Source organism: Petromyzon marinus, unplaced genomic scaffold (assembly GCF_048934315.1).
Source record: "Petromyzon marinus isolate PM22_M1 ecotype Great Lakes invasive population unplaced genomic scaffold, UKy_Petmar_22M1.pri1.0 PM_Scaffold_331, whole genome shotgun sequence".
Taxonomy (NCBI): domain Eukaryota; kingdom Metazoa; phylum Chordata; class Hyperoartia; order Petromyzontiformes; family Petromyzontidae; genus Petromyzon; species Petromyzon marinus.
The window spans coordinates 15,001-32,754 of NW_027423315.1; the positions used below are offsets into that span (position 1 = coordinate 15,001).

Consider the following 17,754-nt stretch of genomic DNA (forward strand, 5'->3'; position numbering starts at 1 on the left):
GGTGGCTGTTGGGCCGAGCTACGGAAGCCGCCCGTGGAGGCGGCCGAAACGCGTTTCGTAAATTTGCGACCTTCACTCGCGCGCTCGCACTGTACCGCGTGCACTGTACCACGTGCACTGTCCAGAGGACTCGATGCGGTACACACAGCTGCGTACAGTGCGTACTGTATGCAGCTGTGCGTACTGTACGGCGCTGTACACCGCTGTTAATTTACACTTTTATTATTTTTTATTTTCACTGTGGGTTTGAATTGCTTTCATTATTTTCAACGTTTTTTAAATTATACTACTATTATATTGTGTTCTTTATTTTATTATTTTAAACGTTTTGTTTTTTTAATGATAAAATTTGTATTTTACTACGTATTTATTTTCATTGTTTTATTTTATTATTTTGAAACGTATTGCTTTTTATTATAATTTTTGTTTATTTTACAATATATTTAGTTTCATTGTTTTATTTTATTATTTTGAAACGTATTACTTTTTTATTATTTTTTTTTATTTTACTACGTATTTATTTTCATTGTTTTATTTTATTATTTTGAAACGTATTACTTTTTTATTAAATTTTTTTTATTTTGCTACGTATTCATTTTCATTGTTTTATTTCATTATTTTGAAACGTATTATTTTTTATTATACATCTTTTTAACTTTACAATTATTTTTTCATTTTTTTTTTGCTTTCATTATATTCAATGTTTTTTTTTATTATTTTCAACGTATTATTTTTTATTATAAAAATTTATTTTACTGCACCATAGACTCAACACTGCACCATAGACTCAACACTGCCCCATAGACTCAACACTGCCCCATAGACTCAACACTGCACCATAGACTCAACACTGCACCATAGACACAACACTGCACCATAGACTCAACACTGCACCATAGACTCAACACTGCCACCCATAGACTCAACACTCCTACCCATAGACTCAACACTGCCCCATAGACTCAACACTGCCACTCATAGACTCAACACTGCACCATAGACTCAACACTGCACCATAGACTCAACACTCCTACCCATAGACTCAACACTGCACCATAGACTCAACACTGCCACCCATAGACTCAACGCTGCCACCCATAGACTCAACACTGCCACCATAGACTCAACACTGCACCATAGACTCAACACTGCACCATAGACTCAACACTGCACCATAGACTCAACACTGCCACCATAGACTCAACACTGCACCATAGACTCAACACTGCCACCCATAGACTCAACACTGCCACCCATAGACTCAACACTGCCACCCATAGACTCAACACTGCCCCATAGACTCAACACTGCCACCCATAGACTCAACACTGCCACCCATAGACTCAACACTGCCCCATAGACTCAACACTGCACCATAGACTCAACACTGCCATCCATAGACTCAACACTGCACCATAGACTCAGCACTGCACCATAGACTCAACACTGCCACCCATAGACTGAACACTGCAGCATAGACTCAACACTGCAGCATAGACTCAACACTGCCACCCATAGACTCAACACTGCCACCCATAGACTCAACACTGCACCATAGACTCAACACTGCCACCCATAGACTCAACACTGCACCATAGACTCAACACTGCACCATAGACTCAACACTGCCACCCATAGACTCAACACTGCCACTCATAGACTCAACACTGCACCATAGACTCAACACTGCACCATAGACTCAACACTGCCACCCATAGACTCAACACTGCCACCCATAGACTCAACACTGCACCATAGACTCAACACTGCACCATAGACTCAACACTGCACCATAGACTCAACACTGCACCATAGACTCAACACTGCCCATAGAGTCAACACTGCACCATAGACTCAACACTGCCCATAGAGTCAACACTGCCACCATAGACTCAACACTGCACCATAGACTCAACACTGCACCATAGACTCAACACCACCCATAGACTCAACACTGCCCATAGAGTCAACACTGTACCATAGACTCAACACTGCCCATAGAGTCAACACTGCCACCATAGACTCAACACTGCACCATAGACTCAACACTGCACCATAGACTCAACACCACCCATAGACTCAACACCACCCATAGACTCAACACTACCACCCATAGACTCAACACTGCACCACAGACTCAACACTGCACCATAGACTCAACACTGCCACCCATAGACTCAACACTGCCACCCATAGACTCAACACTGCCACCCATAGACTCAACACCACCCATAGACTCAACACTGCACCACAGACTCAACACTGCCACCCACAGACTCAACACTGCACCATAGACTCAACACTGCACCATAGACTCAACACTGCCACCCACAGACTCAACACTGCACCATAGACTCAACACTGCCACCCACAGACTCAGCACTGCCACCCACAGACTCAACACTGCCACCCATAGACTCAACACTGCACCATAGACTCAACACCACCCATAGACTCAACACCACCCATAGACTCAACACTGCACCATAGACTCAACACTGCACCATAGACTCAACACTGCACCATAGACTCAACACTGCCACCCATAGACTCAACACTGCACCATAGACTCAACACTGCACCATAGACTCAACACTGCACCATAGACTCAACACTACCCCATAGACTCAACACTGCCACCCATAGACTCAACACCACCCATAGACTCAACACTGCACCACAGACTCAACACTGCACCATAGACTCAACACTGCCACCCACAGACTCAACACTGCACCATAGACTCAACACTGCACCATAGACTCAACACTGCACCATAGACTCAACACTGCACCATAGACTCAACACTGCCACCCATAGACTCAACACTGCCACCCATAGACTCAACACTGCCACCCATAGACTCAACACTGCACCACAGACTCAACACTGCCACCCACAGACTCAACACTGCCACCCATAGACTCAACACTGCACCATAGACTCAACACTGCCACCCATAGACTCAACACTGCACCATAGACTCAACACTGCCACCCATAGACTCACCACTGCACCATAGACTCAACACTGCCACCCATAGACTCAACACTGCACCACAGACTCAACACTGCACCATAGACTCAACACTGCACCATAGACTCAACACTGCACCACAGACTCAACACTGCACCATAGACTCAACACTGCCCATAGACTCAACACTGCACCATAGAATCAACACTGCACCATAGACTCAACACTGCACCATAGACTCAACACTGCACCATAGACTCAACACTGCACCATAGACTCAACACTGCACCATAGACTCAACACTGCCACCCACAGACTCAACACTGCCCCATAGACTCAACACTGCACCATAGACTCAACACTGCACCATAGACTCAACACTGCCACCCACAGACTCAACACTGCCCCATAGACTCAACACTGCCACCCATAGACTCAACACTGCCACCCATAGACTCAGCACTGCTACCCATAGACTCAACACTACCACCCATAGACTCAACACTGCACCATAGACTCAACACTGCCACCCATAGACTCAACACTGCCACCCACAGACTCAACACTGCCACCCACAGACTCAACACTGCACCATAGACTCAACACTACCACCCATAGACTCAACACTGCCACCCATAGACTCAACACTGCCACCCACAGACTCAGCACTGCCACCCACAGACTCAACACTGCCACCCATAGACTCAACACTGCCACCCATAGACTCAACACCACCCATAGACTCAACACTGCACCACAGACTCAACACTGCACCATAGACTCAACACTGCCACCCATAGACTCAACACTGCACCATAGACTCAACACTGCACCATAGACTCAACACTGCACCATAGACTCAACACTGCCACCATAGACTCAACACTGCCACCCATAGACTCAGCACTGCACCATAGACTCAACACTGCCACCCATAGACTCAACAGTGCCACCCATAGACTCAACACTGCACCATAGACTCAACACTGCACCATAAACTCAACACTGCACCACAGACTCAACACTGCCACCCATAGACTCAACACTGCACCATAGACTCAACACTGCACCATAGACTCAACACTGCACCATAGACTCAACACTGCCACCCATAGACTCAACACTGCCACCCATAGACTCTACACTGCACCATAGACTCAACACTACCACCCATAGACTCAACACTGCACCATAGACTCAACACTGCCACTCATAGACTCAACACTGCACCATAGACTCAGCACTGCACCATAGACTCAACACTGCCACCCATAGACTCAACACTGCACCATAGACTCAACACTGCCACTCATAGACTCAACACTGCACCATAGACTCAACACTGCACCATAGACTCAACACTGCCACCCATAGACTCAACACTGCACCATAGACTCAACACTGCACCATAGACTCAACACTGCACCATAGACTCAACACTGCCCATAGAGTCAACACTGCCACCATAGACTCAACACTGCACCATAGACTCAACACTGCCCATAGAGTCAACACTGCCACCATAGACTCAACACTGCACCATAGACTCAACACTGCACCATAGACTCAACACCACCCATAGACTCAACACTACCACCCATAGACTCAACACTGCCACCCACAGACTCAACACTGCCACCCACAGACTCATCTCTGCTCACTGAGACTTGCATTTTGCGTGTGACCTCCCCGTTCCACTCCTCCACCGACCCTCCCCACACAGCGGCCGTGGAATTCTCCCGGCCACGACTCTCCAAGTTCTGGTCGCTGGCCAAGGTGGAGCTGGTCCCACCCAGCCCGGCGGAGATTCCTCGAGCTGTCGAGGCCTTCAAGGCGATGGTGGAGAGGTCCAGACGGGGTGCCGTGGGAAACCTCACCGTCAGGGTGAGTGGTCACGGTGTGACTGTGTCTGTGTGACTGTGTGTGTGTCTGTGTGTGTGTCTGTGTGACTGTGTGTCTGTGTGACGGTGTGTCTGTGTGACGGTGTGTCTGTGTGTGTGACGGTGTGTCTGTGTGTGTGTAACTGTGTGTGTGTAACTGTGTGACTGTGTGTGTCTGTGTGTGTGTAACTGTGTGTGTGTCTGTGTGTGTGTGCTCGCTAACAGCACTTATCCCTACAGTCTGTTAAGGCTATACGGGGGATCTTTGTGTGTGTGTGTAACTGTGTGTGTCTGTGTAACTGTGTGTGTGTAACTGTCTGTGTAACTGTGTGTGTGTGTAGCTGTGTGTGTGTAACTGTCTGTGTAACTGTGTGTGTGTGTAGCTGTGTGTGTGTGTAACTGTGTGTGGCTGTGTGTATGTGTGTAACTGTGTGTGTGTATGTGTGTCTGTGTGTGTCTGTATGTGTGTAACTCAGTGTGTGTCGTGGGGAGCGGTAGTGTAGTGGTTAGCGCTACGCCGCGCTATGAACCCGGTGACCCCGGGTTCGATTCCCGCTCATGGCCAACACCAGTGACGATTATGTGAACCGGTCCTGGGCCTCCCCTAGGTCGACTCAGCCTCAAATGAGTACCTGGTGTGGTGTGCAAACATCGCCACTAGGGAGACAAAGGCGGTCGGGCGTGGTGCTGGCCACCCACCCCCTCGTGTACCGTTCCGGCCTTCATAGGTGCTCGCTAACAGCACTTGCCCCTAAAGTCTGTTAAGGCTATATGGGGGATCTTTGTCTGGGTGTGTAACTGTGTGTGTATGTAACTGTGTGTAACTGTGTATGTGTGTAACTGTGTATGTGTGTAACTGTGTATGTGTGTAACTGTGTGTAACTGTGTGTAACTGTGTGTGTGTCTGTGTGTAACTGTGTGTGTGTATATAACTGTGTGTGTGTATAACTGCGTGTGTAACTGTGTGTGTATGTAACTATGTGTGTGTGTGTAACTATATGTGTGTGTGTGTGTGTATGTAACTGTGTATGTAACTGTGTGTGTAACTGTGTGCGTAACTATGTGTGTAACTGTGTGTGTGTGTGTAACTGTGTGTGTGTAAATGTGTATGTAATTGTGTGTGTAACTGTGTGTAACTATGTAACTGTGTATGTGTAACTGTGTGTATAACTGTGTGTAACTGTGTAACTGTGTGTATGTGTAACCGTGTGTGTCTGTGTGTAACCGTGTGTGTGTAACTGTGTGTGTAACTGTGTATGTGTGTGTGTATATAACTGTGTATGTGTGTAACTGTGTGTATAACTGTGTGTGTGTATGTGTGTAACTGTGTATGTGTGTAACTGTATGTGTAACTGTGTGTATATAACTGTGTGTATAACTGTGTGTATAACTGTGTGTGTGTGTATATAACTGTATGTGTGTAACTGTGTGTGTGTGTAACTGTGTGTAACTGTGTGTGGGTGTGTAACTGTGTGTGTATGTGTGTAACTGTGTGTGTGTGTATGTGTGTAACTGTGTGTGTGTGTATGTGTGTAACTGTGTGTGTGTGTATAACTGTGTGTGTGTGTATGTGTGTAACTGTGTGTGTGTGTAACTGTGTGTATATAACTGTGTATGTGTGTAACTGTGTGTATAACTGTGGGTAGCTGTGTGTGTGTGTAACTGTGTGTCTGTGTGTGTGTATGTGTGTAACTGTGTGTGTATATAACTGTGTATGTGTGTAACTGTGTGTAACTGTGTATAACTGTGTGTGTATGTGTGTAACTGTGTCTGTGTGTAACTGTGTCTGTGTGTATATAACTGTGTATGTGTATGTAACTGTGTATGTGTGTATAACTGTGTGTAACTGTGTGTGTGTGTGTAACTGTGTGTATAACTGTGTGTAACTGTGTGTGTGTGTAACTGTGTATGTGTGTAACTGTGTGTAACTGTGTGTGTATATAACTGTGTATGTGTAACTGTGTGTGTGTGTAACTGTGTAACTGTGTGTAACTGTGTGTCTGTGTGTGTAACTGTGTGTGTATATAACTGTGTGTGTGTAACTGTGTGTGTAACTGTGTATCTGTGTGTATGTGTAACTGTGTGTAACTGTGTGTGTATATAACTGTGTGTGTAACTGTGTGTGTAACTGTGTGTGTATATAACTGTGTATGTGTAACTGTGTGTCTGTGTGTAACTGTGTGTATGTAACTGTATATAACTGTGTGTATGTGTAACTGTGTGTAACTGTGTGTGTATGTGTAACTGTGTGTAACTGTGTGTGTATGTGTAACTGTGTGTAACTGTGTGTGTCTGTGTGTAACTGTGTGTAACTGTGTGTCTCTGTATGTGTGTATAACTGTGTGTGTGTGTATGTGTAACTGTGTGTGTGTGTATGTGTATATAACTGTGTATGTGTGTAACTCTGTGTGTCTGTGTGTAACTGTGTGTGTGTATATAACTGTGTGTGTGTGTGCATGTGTGTAACTGTGTGTGTATATAACTGTGTGTGTGTGTAACTATGTGTCTGTGTGTGTGTATGGGTGTAACTGTGTGTGTATATAACTGTGTATGTGTGTAACTGTGTGTAACTGTGTATAACTGTGTGTGTATGTGTGTAACTGTTTGTAACTGTGTGTGTGTAACTGTATATAACTGTGTATGTGTAACTGTGTGTGTGTGTGTGTGACTGTGTGTGTAACTGTGTGTAACTGTGTGTGTATATAACTGTGTATGTGTAACTGTGTGTGTATATAACTGTGTATGTGTAACTGTGTATGTGTGTGTAACTGTGTGTGTGTCTGTGTGTGTAACTGTGTAACTGTGTGTGTGTGTGTAACTGTGTGTGTGTAACTGTGTGTGTGTGTGTATAACTGTGTGTAACTGTGTGTCTGTGTGTAACTGTGTGTATATAACTGTGTGTAACTGTGTATGTGTGTAACTGTGTGTGTGTGTAACTGTGTGTGTGTGTAACTGTGTGTGTGTAACTGTGTGTGTGTGTGTAACTGTGTGTATAACTGTGTGTAACTGTGTGTATAACTGTGTGTAACTGTGTGTGTGTGTGTAACTGTGTGTATAACTGTGTGTAACTGTGTGTGTGTGTGTAACTGTGTGTATAACTGTGTGTAACTGTGTGTGTGTGTATAACTGTGTGTAACTGTGTGTGTGTGTGTAACTGTGTGTATAACTGTGTGTAACTGTGTATGTGTGTAACTGTGTGTGTGTGTAACTGTGTGTATAACTGTGTGTAACTGTGTGTATAACTGTGTGTAACTGTGTGTGTGTGTGTGTAACTGTGTGTAACTGTGTGTGTGTATGTAACCGTGTGTATGTGTAACTCTGTGTAACTGTGTATGTGTGTATAACTGTGTATGTGTGTATAACTGTGTGTGTAACTGTGTATGTGTGTGTGTATATAACTGTGTATGTGTGTAACTGTGTGTATAACTGTGTGTGTGTATGTGTGTAACTGTGTATGTGTGTAACTGTATGTGTAACTGTGTGTATATAACTGTGTGTATAACTGTGTGTATAACTGTGTGTGTGTGTATATAACTGTATGTGTGTAACTGTGTGTGTGTGTAACTGTGTGTAACTGTGTGTGGGTGTGTAACTGTGTGTGTATGTGTGTAACTGTGTGTGTGTGTATGTGTGTAACTGTGTGTGTGTGTGTATGTGTGTAACTGTGTGTGTGTGTATAACTGTGTGTGTGTGTATGTGTGTAACTGTGTGTGTGTGTAACTGTGTGTATATAACTGTGTATGTGTGTAACTGTGTGTATAACTGTGGGTAGCTGTGTGTGTGTGTAACTGTGTGTCTGTGTGTGTGTATGTGTGTAACTGTGTGTGTATATAACTGTGTATGTGTGTAACTGTGTGTAACTGTGTATAACTGTGTGTGTATGTGTGTAACTGTGTCTGTGTGTAACTGTGTCTGTGTGTATATAACTGTGTATGTGTATGTAACTGTGTATGTGTGTATAACTGTGTGTAACTGTGTGTGTGTGTAACTGTGTGTATAACTGTGTGTAACTGTGTGTGTGTGTAACTGTGTATGTGTGTAACTGTGTGTAACTGTGTGTGTATATAACTGTGTATGTGTAACTGTGTGTGTGTGTAACTGTGTAACTGTGTGTAACTGTGTGTCTGTGTGTGTAACTGTGTGTGTATATAACTGTGTGTGTGTAACTGTGTGTGTAACTGTGTATCTGTGTGTATGTGTAACTGTGTGTAACTGTGTGTGTATATAACTGTGTGTGTAACTGTGTGTGTAACTGTGTGTGTATATAACTGTGTATGTGTAACTGTGTGTCTGTGTGTAACTGTGTGTATGTAACTGTATATAACTGTGTGTATGTGTAACTGTGTGTAACTGTGTGTGTATGTGTAACTGTGTGTAACTGTGTGTGTATGTGTAACTGTGTGTAACTGTGTGTGTCTGTGTGTAACTGTGTGTAACTGTGTGTCTCTGTATGTGTGTATAACTGTGTGTGTGTGTATGTGTAACTGTGTGTGTGTGTATGTGTATATAACTGTGTATGTGTGTAACTCTGTGTGTCTGTGTGTAACTGTGTGTGTGTATATAACTGTGTGTGTGTGTGCATGTGTGTAACTGTGTGTGTATATAACTGTGTGTGTGTGTAACTATGTGTCTGTGTGTGTGTATGGGTGTAACTGTGTGTGTATATAACTGTGTATGTGTGTAACTGTGTGTAACTGTGTATAACTGTGTGTGTATGTGTGTAACTGTTTGTAACTGTGTGTGTGTAACTGTATATAACTGTGTATGTGTAACTGTGTGTGTGTGTGTGTGACTGTGTGTGTAACTGTGTGTAACTGTGTGTGTATATAACTGTGTATGTGTAACTGTGTGTGTATATAACTGTGTATGTGTAACTGTGTATGTGTGTGTAACTGTGTGTGTGTCTGTGTGTGTAACTGTGTAACTGTGTGTGTGTGTGTAACTGTGTGTGTGTAACTGTGTGTGTGTGTGTATAACTGTGTGTAACTGTGTGTCTGTGTGTAACTGTGTGTATATAACTGTGTGTAACTGTGTATGTGTGTAACTGTGTGTGTGTGTAACTGTGTGTGTGTGTAACTGTGTGTGTGTAACTGTGTGTGTGTGTGTAACTGTGTGTATAACTGTGTGTAACTGTGTGTATAACTGTGTGTAACTGTGTGTGTGTGTGTAACTGTGTGTATAACTGTGTGTAACTGTGTGTGTGTGTGTAACTGTGTGTATAACTGTGTGTAACTGTGTGTGTGTGTATAACTGTGTGTAACTGTGTGTGTGTGTGTAACTGTGTGTATAACTGTGTGTAACTGTGTATGTGTGTAACTGTGTGTGTGTGTAACTGTGTGTATAACTGTGTGTAACTGTGTGTATAACTGTGTGTAACTGTGTGTGTGTGTGTGTAACTGTGTGTAACTGTGTGTGTGTATGTAACCGTGTGTATGTGTAACTCTGTGTAACTGTGTATGTGTGTATAACTGTGTATGTGTGTATAACTGTGTGTGTAACTGTGTGTGTAACTGTGTATTTAACTGTGTATGTAACTGTGTGTATGTGTAACTGTGTGTAACTGTGTGTGTGTGTGTAACTGTGTAACTGTGTGTAACTGTGTGTGTATATAACTGTGTGTGTAACTGTGTATGTGTATAACTGTGTGTAACTCTGTGTGTCTGTGTAACTGTGTGTAACTGTGTAACTGTGTGTAACTGTGTATGTATAACTGTGTATATAACTGTGTATAACTGTCTGTGTGTAACTGTGTAACTGTGTATATAACGGTGTGTAACTGTGTAACTGTGTATATAACTCTGTGTGTCTGTGTGTTTGTGTGTATAACTGTGTGTAACTGTGTGTAACTGTGTATAACTGTATATAACTGTATGTAACTCTGTGTGTGTCTGTGTGTAACTATGTGTGTAACTGTGTATATAACTGTGTGTGTGTAACTCTCTGTGTATAACTGTATATAACTGTGTGTGTAACTGTGTGTAACTGTGTGTAACTGTGTGTGTAACTGTGTATATAACTGTGTATATAACTGTGTGTGTGTCTGTGTGTAACTGTGTGTGTGTGTATAACTGTGTATATAACTCTGTGTGTGTGTAACTGTGTATATAACTGTGTGTAACTGTGTATATAACTGTGTGTATAACTGTGTGTAACTGTGTATATAACTGTGTGTAACTGTGTATATAACTGTGTGTGTGTATAACTGTGTGTGTGTATAACTGTGCGTGTATAACTGTGTGTGTAACTGTGTGTAACTGTGTATAACTGTGTGTATAACTGTGTGTAACTGTGTGTGTGTGTGTAACTGTGTGTATAACTGTGTGTAACTGTGTGTGTGTGTAACTGTGTGTGTGTGTGTAACTGTGTGTGTGTGTGTAACTGTGTGTATAACTGTGTGTAACTGTGTATGTGTGTAACTGTGTGTGTGTGTAACTGTGTGTATAACTGTGTGTAACTGTGTGTGTGTGTAACTGTGTGTATAACTGTGTATGTGTGTATAACTGTGTGTGTAACTGTGTGTGTAACTGTGTGTGTGTGTGTAACTGTGTAACTGTGTGTAACTGTGTGTGTATATAACTGTGTGTGTAACTGTGTATGTGTATAACTGTGTGTAACTCTGTGTGTCTGTGTAACTGTGTGTAACTGTGTAACTGTGTGTAACTGTATGTATAACTGTGTATATAACTGTGTATAACTGTCTGTGTGTAACTGTGTAACTGTGTATATAACGGTGTGTAACTGTGTAACTGTGTATATAACTCTGTGTGTCTGTGTGTTTGTGTGTATAACTGTGTGTAACTGTGTGTAACTGTGTATAACTGTATATAACTGTATGTAACTCTGTGTGTGTCTGTGTGTAACTATGTGTGTAACTGTGTATATAACTGTGTGTGTGTAACTCTCTGTGTATAACTGTATATAACTGTGTGTGTAACTGTGTGTAACTGTGTGTAACTGTGTGTGTAACTGTGTATATAACTGTGTATATAACTGTGTGTGTGTCTGTGTGTAACTGTGTGTGTGTGTATAACTGTGTATATAACTCTGTGTGTGTGTGTGTAACTGTGTATATAACTGTGTGTAACTGTGTATATAACTGTGTGTATAACTGTGTGTAACTGTGTATATAACTGTGTGTAACTGTGTATATAACTGTGTGTAACTGTGTATATAACTGTGTGTGTGTATAACTGTGTGTGTATAACTGTGTGTGTGTATAACTGTGTGTGTAACTGTGTGTAACTGTGTATATAACTGTGTGTATAACTGTGTGTAACTGTGTATATAACTGTGTGTAACTGTGTATATAACTGTGTGTGTGTATAACTGTGTGTGTAACTGTGTATATAACTGTGTGTAACTGTATAACTGTGTATATATAACTGTGTGTGTGTAACTGTGTAACTCTGTGTGTGTGTAACTGTATGTATAACTGTGTGTATGTGTAACTGTATATAACTGTGTGTAACTGTGTGTGTGTGTATAACTGTGTATGTATAACTGTGTATATAACTGTGTGTAACTGTGTAACTGTGTGTCTGTGTGTCTGTGTGTAACTCTGTATAACTGTGTATATAACTGTGTGTGTGTGTATATAACTCTGTGTAACTCTGTGTGTGTGTATATAACTGTATATAACTCTGTGAGTGTATAACTGTGTGTATATAACTGTATGTGTAACTATGTATAACTCTGTGTATATAACTGTGTGTGTGTCTGTGTATGTATAACTGTGTATATAACTGTGTGTATGTATAACTGTGTATGTGTAACTGTGTATATAACTGTATGTATATAACTGTGTGTATAACTGTGTGTAACTATATGTATATATAACTGTGTGTCTGTGTGTAACTCTGTATAACTGTGTATATAACTGTGTGTGTGTGTGTGTATATAACTGTATATAACTCTGTGTGTATAACTGTGTGTATATAACTGTATGTATAACTGTGTGTAACTGTGTGTGTGTCTGTGTATGTATAACTGTGTGTATGTATAACTGTGTTTGTGTAACTGTATAACTGTGTATATAACTATATAACTCTGTATAACTGTGTGTGTAACTCTGTGTCTGTGTGTAACAGGAGGCTCTGCGCAACTCCCTGGTGGGCGTTGAGATCGCGATGTGGTTCTACGTTGGGGAGGTCATCGGCAGACGCAGCCTCATAGGATACAACGTCTAGACACACGTCTAGACACCCCACATAGACGTCTAGACGTCTAGACAGCACGTCTAGACACCCCTCATAGACGTCTAGACACCCCTCATAGACGTCTAGACACCCCTCATAGACGTCTAGACACCCCTCATAGACGTCTAGACACCCCTCGTAGACACCCGTCTAGACACACGTCTAGACGTCTAGACGGGGTGTCTAGACGTCTATGAGGGGTGTCTAGACGTCTAGACACCCCTCATAGACGTCTAGACACACAGCCTCATCATCTCTCTCCCTGTGTCTCTGTCTCTCTCTGTTCTGTCTCTCTGTTCTGTCTCTCTGTTCTGTCTCTCTCTGTCTCCGTGTCTCTCTATCTGTCTCTCTCACTCTGTACTGTCTCTCTCTGTCTCTCTGTTCTGTCTCTCTCTGTCTCCGTGTCTCTCTATCTGTCTCTCTCACTCTGTTATGTCTCTCTGTTCTGTCTCTCTGTCTCTCTCCCTGTCTCTCTGTCTCTCACTCTCTCTCTGTCTGTCTCTTTCCCTGTGTCTCTGTCTCTCTGTCTGTGTCTCTCTGTCTGTGTCTCTCTGTCTCTCTCCCTGTCTCTCTGTCTCTCACTCTGTCTCTCTGTGTCTGTGTCTCTCTCCCTGTGTCTCTGTCTCTCTGTCTCTCTGTCTGTGTCTCTCTCCCTGTCTCTCTGTCTCTCACTCTGTCTCTCTGTGTCTGTGTCTCTCTCCCTGTGTCTCTGTCTCTCTGTCTCTCTGTCTGTGTCTCCTCATCATCCCCCGGTGCCACTGTGCGTCTCTCCCTGTGTCTGTCTCTCTCACTCTGTGTCTCTCTGTCTGTGTCTCTCTCCCTGTCTCTCTGTCTCTCACTCTGTCTCTCTCTATCTGTGTCTCTCTCTGTCTCTCTCCCTGTCTCTCTGTCTGTGTCTCTGTCTCTCACTCTGTCTCTCTCTCTGTCTCTCTCCCTGTCTCTCTGTCTGTGTCTCTGTCTGCTCATCATCCCCCGGTGCCACTGTGCGTCTCTCCGCGCTCAACTCTAGCGATGAATAAATACAACTTCGCTTCTCAGTATCTGTCTCACTCCGTGTCTACCTCATTGTGACGCAGACACTCACAGAGACACACACAGAGACAGAGAGACACACAGACACACAGAGACACACACAGAGACACACAGACACACACAGAGACACACACAGAGACACACACACAGAGACACACACAGAGACACACAGACACACACAGAGACACACACAGAGACACACACACACACAGAGACACAGAGACACACACACAGACACACAGAGACACAGAGACACACACACAGACACACAGAGACACAGAGACACACACACAGAGACACTCACAGAGACACTCACAGAGACACTCACAGAGACACTCACAGAGACACTCACAGAGACACACACAGAGAGACAGTCACAGAGACACACACAGAGACACACAGAGACACACACAGAGACACTCACAGAGACACACACAGAGACACACACACAGAGACACACACAGAGACACACACAGAGACAGTCACAGAGACAGTCACAGAGACACAGAGACACACACAGAGACACTCACAGAGACACACACAGAGACACACACACAGAGACACACACACAGAGACACACACAGAGACAGTCACAGAGACACTCACAGAGACACACAGAGACACACAGAGAGACTCAGACACAGAGACACACACAGAGACACACACAAACACACACACAGAGACACTCACAGACAGAGACACTCACAGACACAGAGACACACAGAGACACACAGAGACATATGTAACAATATAGCATTTAAAAAAGCTACATTGTAACAATGTAACAGAGACACACACACATACACACACAGAGACACTCACAGAGACACTCACAGAGACACTCACAGAGACACACACAGAGATACTCACAGAGACACAGAGACACACAGAGACACTCACAGAGACACAGAGACACACACAGAGACACTCACACAGAGACACACACACAGAGACACACACAGACACTCACACAGAGACACACACAGAGACACACACAGAGACACACACACAGAGACACACACACAGAGACACACACACAGAGACACACAGAGACACACACACAGAGACACACACAGAGACACACACAGAGACACACACAGAGACACACACAGAGACACACACACAGAGACACACAGAGACACAGAGACACACACAGAGACAGTCACAGAGACACACAGACACACACAGAGACACACAGACACACACAGAGACACACAGAGACACACAGACACAGAGACAAAGAGATACACACACACAGAGACACACAGACACATACAGAGACACACACAGAGACACACACAGAGACACACAGACACTCACAGAGACACACACACAGACACACACACAGAGACACTCACAGAGACTCGCACACACAGAGACACACAGAGACACAGAGACACACACAGAGACACACAGCGACACACACAGAGACACAGACACACACACAGAGACACTCACAGAGACTCACACAGACACACAGACACACATCGTGAGTTAATTCGTCATCCCTCACAGAGACACACACAGAGACACAGACACAGAGACATTCACAGAGACACTCAGAGACACACAGAGACACAGACACACAGAGACACTCACAGAGACTCACACAGAGACACTCACAGAGACAGACACACACACAGAGACACACAGACACTCACAAAGACACAGAGACACAGACACACACAGACACACACACAGACACACACAGACACAGAGACACACAGAGACACACAAAGACACAGAGACACACAAAGACACAGAGACACACACAGAGACACACACAGACACTTGCACATCGTGAGTTAATTCGTCATCCCTCACAGAGACACACACAGACACACAGAGACTCACAGAGACACACACAGAGACAGACACACACAGAGACACTTACACATCGTGAGTTAATTCGTCATCCCTCACAGAGACACACTCACACACACACAGACAGAGACACACACAGACACACACAGACACACACACACAGACACACACAGACACACACACAGACACACACACAGACACACAGAGACACACACAGACAGAGACACACAGAGACACACACAGAGACACACACACAGACACAGACAGAGACTCACACACAGACACACACACAGACACACACACACACACAGACACACACAGACACACAGAGACACACAGAGACTCACACACAGAGACAGACACACACACAGACACACACACACAGACAGACACTTACACATCGTGAGTTAATTCGTCATCCCTGGCCCTCAAGATCGCGAGAAGAGCACGTGGGTACAGGTTTTGACTTTATTCAATCACGTGGTAACATTCACACGAATGACGTCACGCGCCTAGGGTGAGAGGGGGGGGTCAGACACTTGTGACGCGGTGTGACGCGAGGGGGGGGGTGGGAGACGTGACGTCACATCAGAATTGCAGCAACTTTTATTAAATTCGGGTTAACGCGTTCTAACTTAATTAAATAGACTTTTTATTCTTAGCTCTTTCGGTAAAGTCACCACGTTGAAGGGAAACAATAAAATAATAAAATATTTATAAAACAATAAATAAAAATTCTGACGGCGTTTCGACCATAACACAAACGGTCGTCATCAGGTGTGGGGGAGGAGTCTAAGGGTGTGGGAGGAGTCTTAACTGGTGGGGGAGGAGTCTAACTGGTGGGGGAGGAGTCTAACTGGTGGGGGAGGAGTCTACGGGTGGGGGAGGAGTCTACACGTGGGGGAGGAGCCTACGCGTGGGGGAGGAGGAGTCTAAGGGTGGGGGAGGAGTCTAACTGGTGGGGGAGGTGTCTACTGGTGGGAGAGGAGTCTAAGGGTGGGGGAGGAGTCTACGGGTGGGGGAGGAGTCTACGCGTGGGGGAGGAGTCTAAGTGGTGGGGGAGGAGTCTAAGGGTGGTGGAGGAGTTTAAGGGTGGGGGAGTAGTCTCACTGGTGTGGGAGGAGTCTAAGGGTGGGGGAGGAGTGTAAGGGTGGGGGAGGAGTGTAAGGGTGGGGGAGGAGTCTAACTGGTGTGGGAGTAGTCTCACTGGTGGGGGAGGAGTCTACGGGTGGGGGAGGAGTCTACACGTGGGGGAGGAGTCTACACGTGGGGGAGGAGTCTAACTGGTGGGGGAGGAGGAGTCTACTTGTGGGGGAGGAGTCTAACTGGTGTGGAAGGAGTCTTAACTGGTGGGGGAGGAGTCTACGGGTGGGGGAGGAGTCTACACGTGGGGGAGGAGTCTACACGTGGGGGAGGAGTCTACGCGTGAGGGAGGAGTCTTAACTGGTGCGGGAGTAGTCTCACTGGTGGGGGAGGAGTCTGCGGGTGGGGAAGGAGGAGTCTAACTGGTGGGGGAGGAGTTTACGGGTGGGGGAGGAGTCTAACTGGTGGGGGAGGAGTCTAACTGGTGGGGGAGGAGTCTACTGGTGGGAGAGGAGTCTAAGGGTGGTGGAGGAGTCTACGCGTGGGGGAGGAGTCTACGCGTGGGGGAGGAGTCTAACTGGTGTGGGAGTAGTCTCACTGGTGGGGGAGGAGTCTAACTGGTGGGGGAGGAGCCTACGAGTGTGGGAGGAGGAGTCTAAGGGTGGGGGAGGAGTCTAAGGGTGGGGGAGGAGTCTAACTGGTGGGGGAGGAGTCTAAGGGTGGGGGAGGAGTTTAAGGGTGGGGGAGTAGTCTCACTGTTGTGG

At 44.8% G+C, this 17,754-nt stretch overlaps 1 protein-coding gene across 1 annotated transcript in view; it reads left to right on the top strand.

Moving 5' to 3' along the window:
- The window catches only part of LOC116938376 (ATP synthase F(0) complex subunit g, mitochondrial-like), a 16,187-nt gene extending 3,105 nt beyond the window's left edge, over window positions 1-13,082 (top strand). Inside the window, exons 2-3 of the mRNA XM_032945495.2 lie at window positions 4,700-4,860; window positions 12,944-13,082. Of these exons, the coding sequence (XP_032801386.2) occupies window positions 4,700-4,860; window positions 12,944-13,042 (260 nt within the window). The 3' untranslated portion in view covers window positions 13,043-13,082. The remainder of the gene's footprint in view (window positions 1-4,699; window positions 4,861-12,943) is intronic.
- The last annotated feature ends 4,672 nt before the right edge of the window (window positions 13,083-17,754 follow it).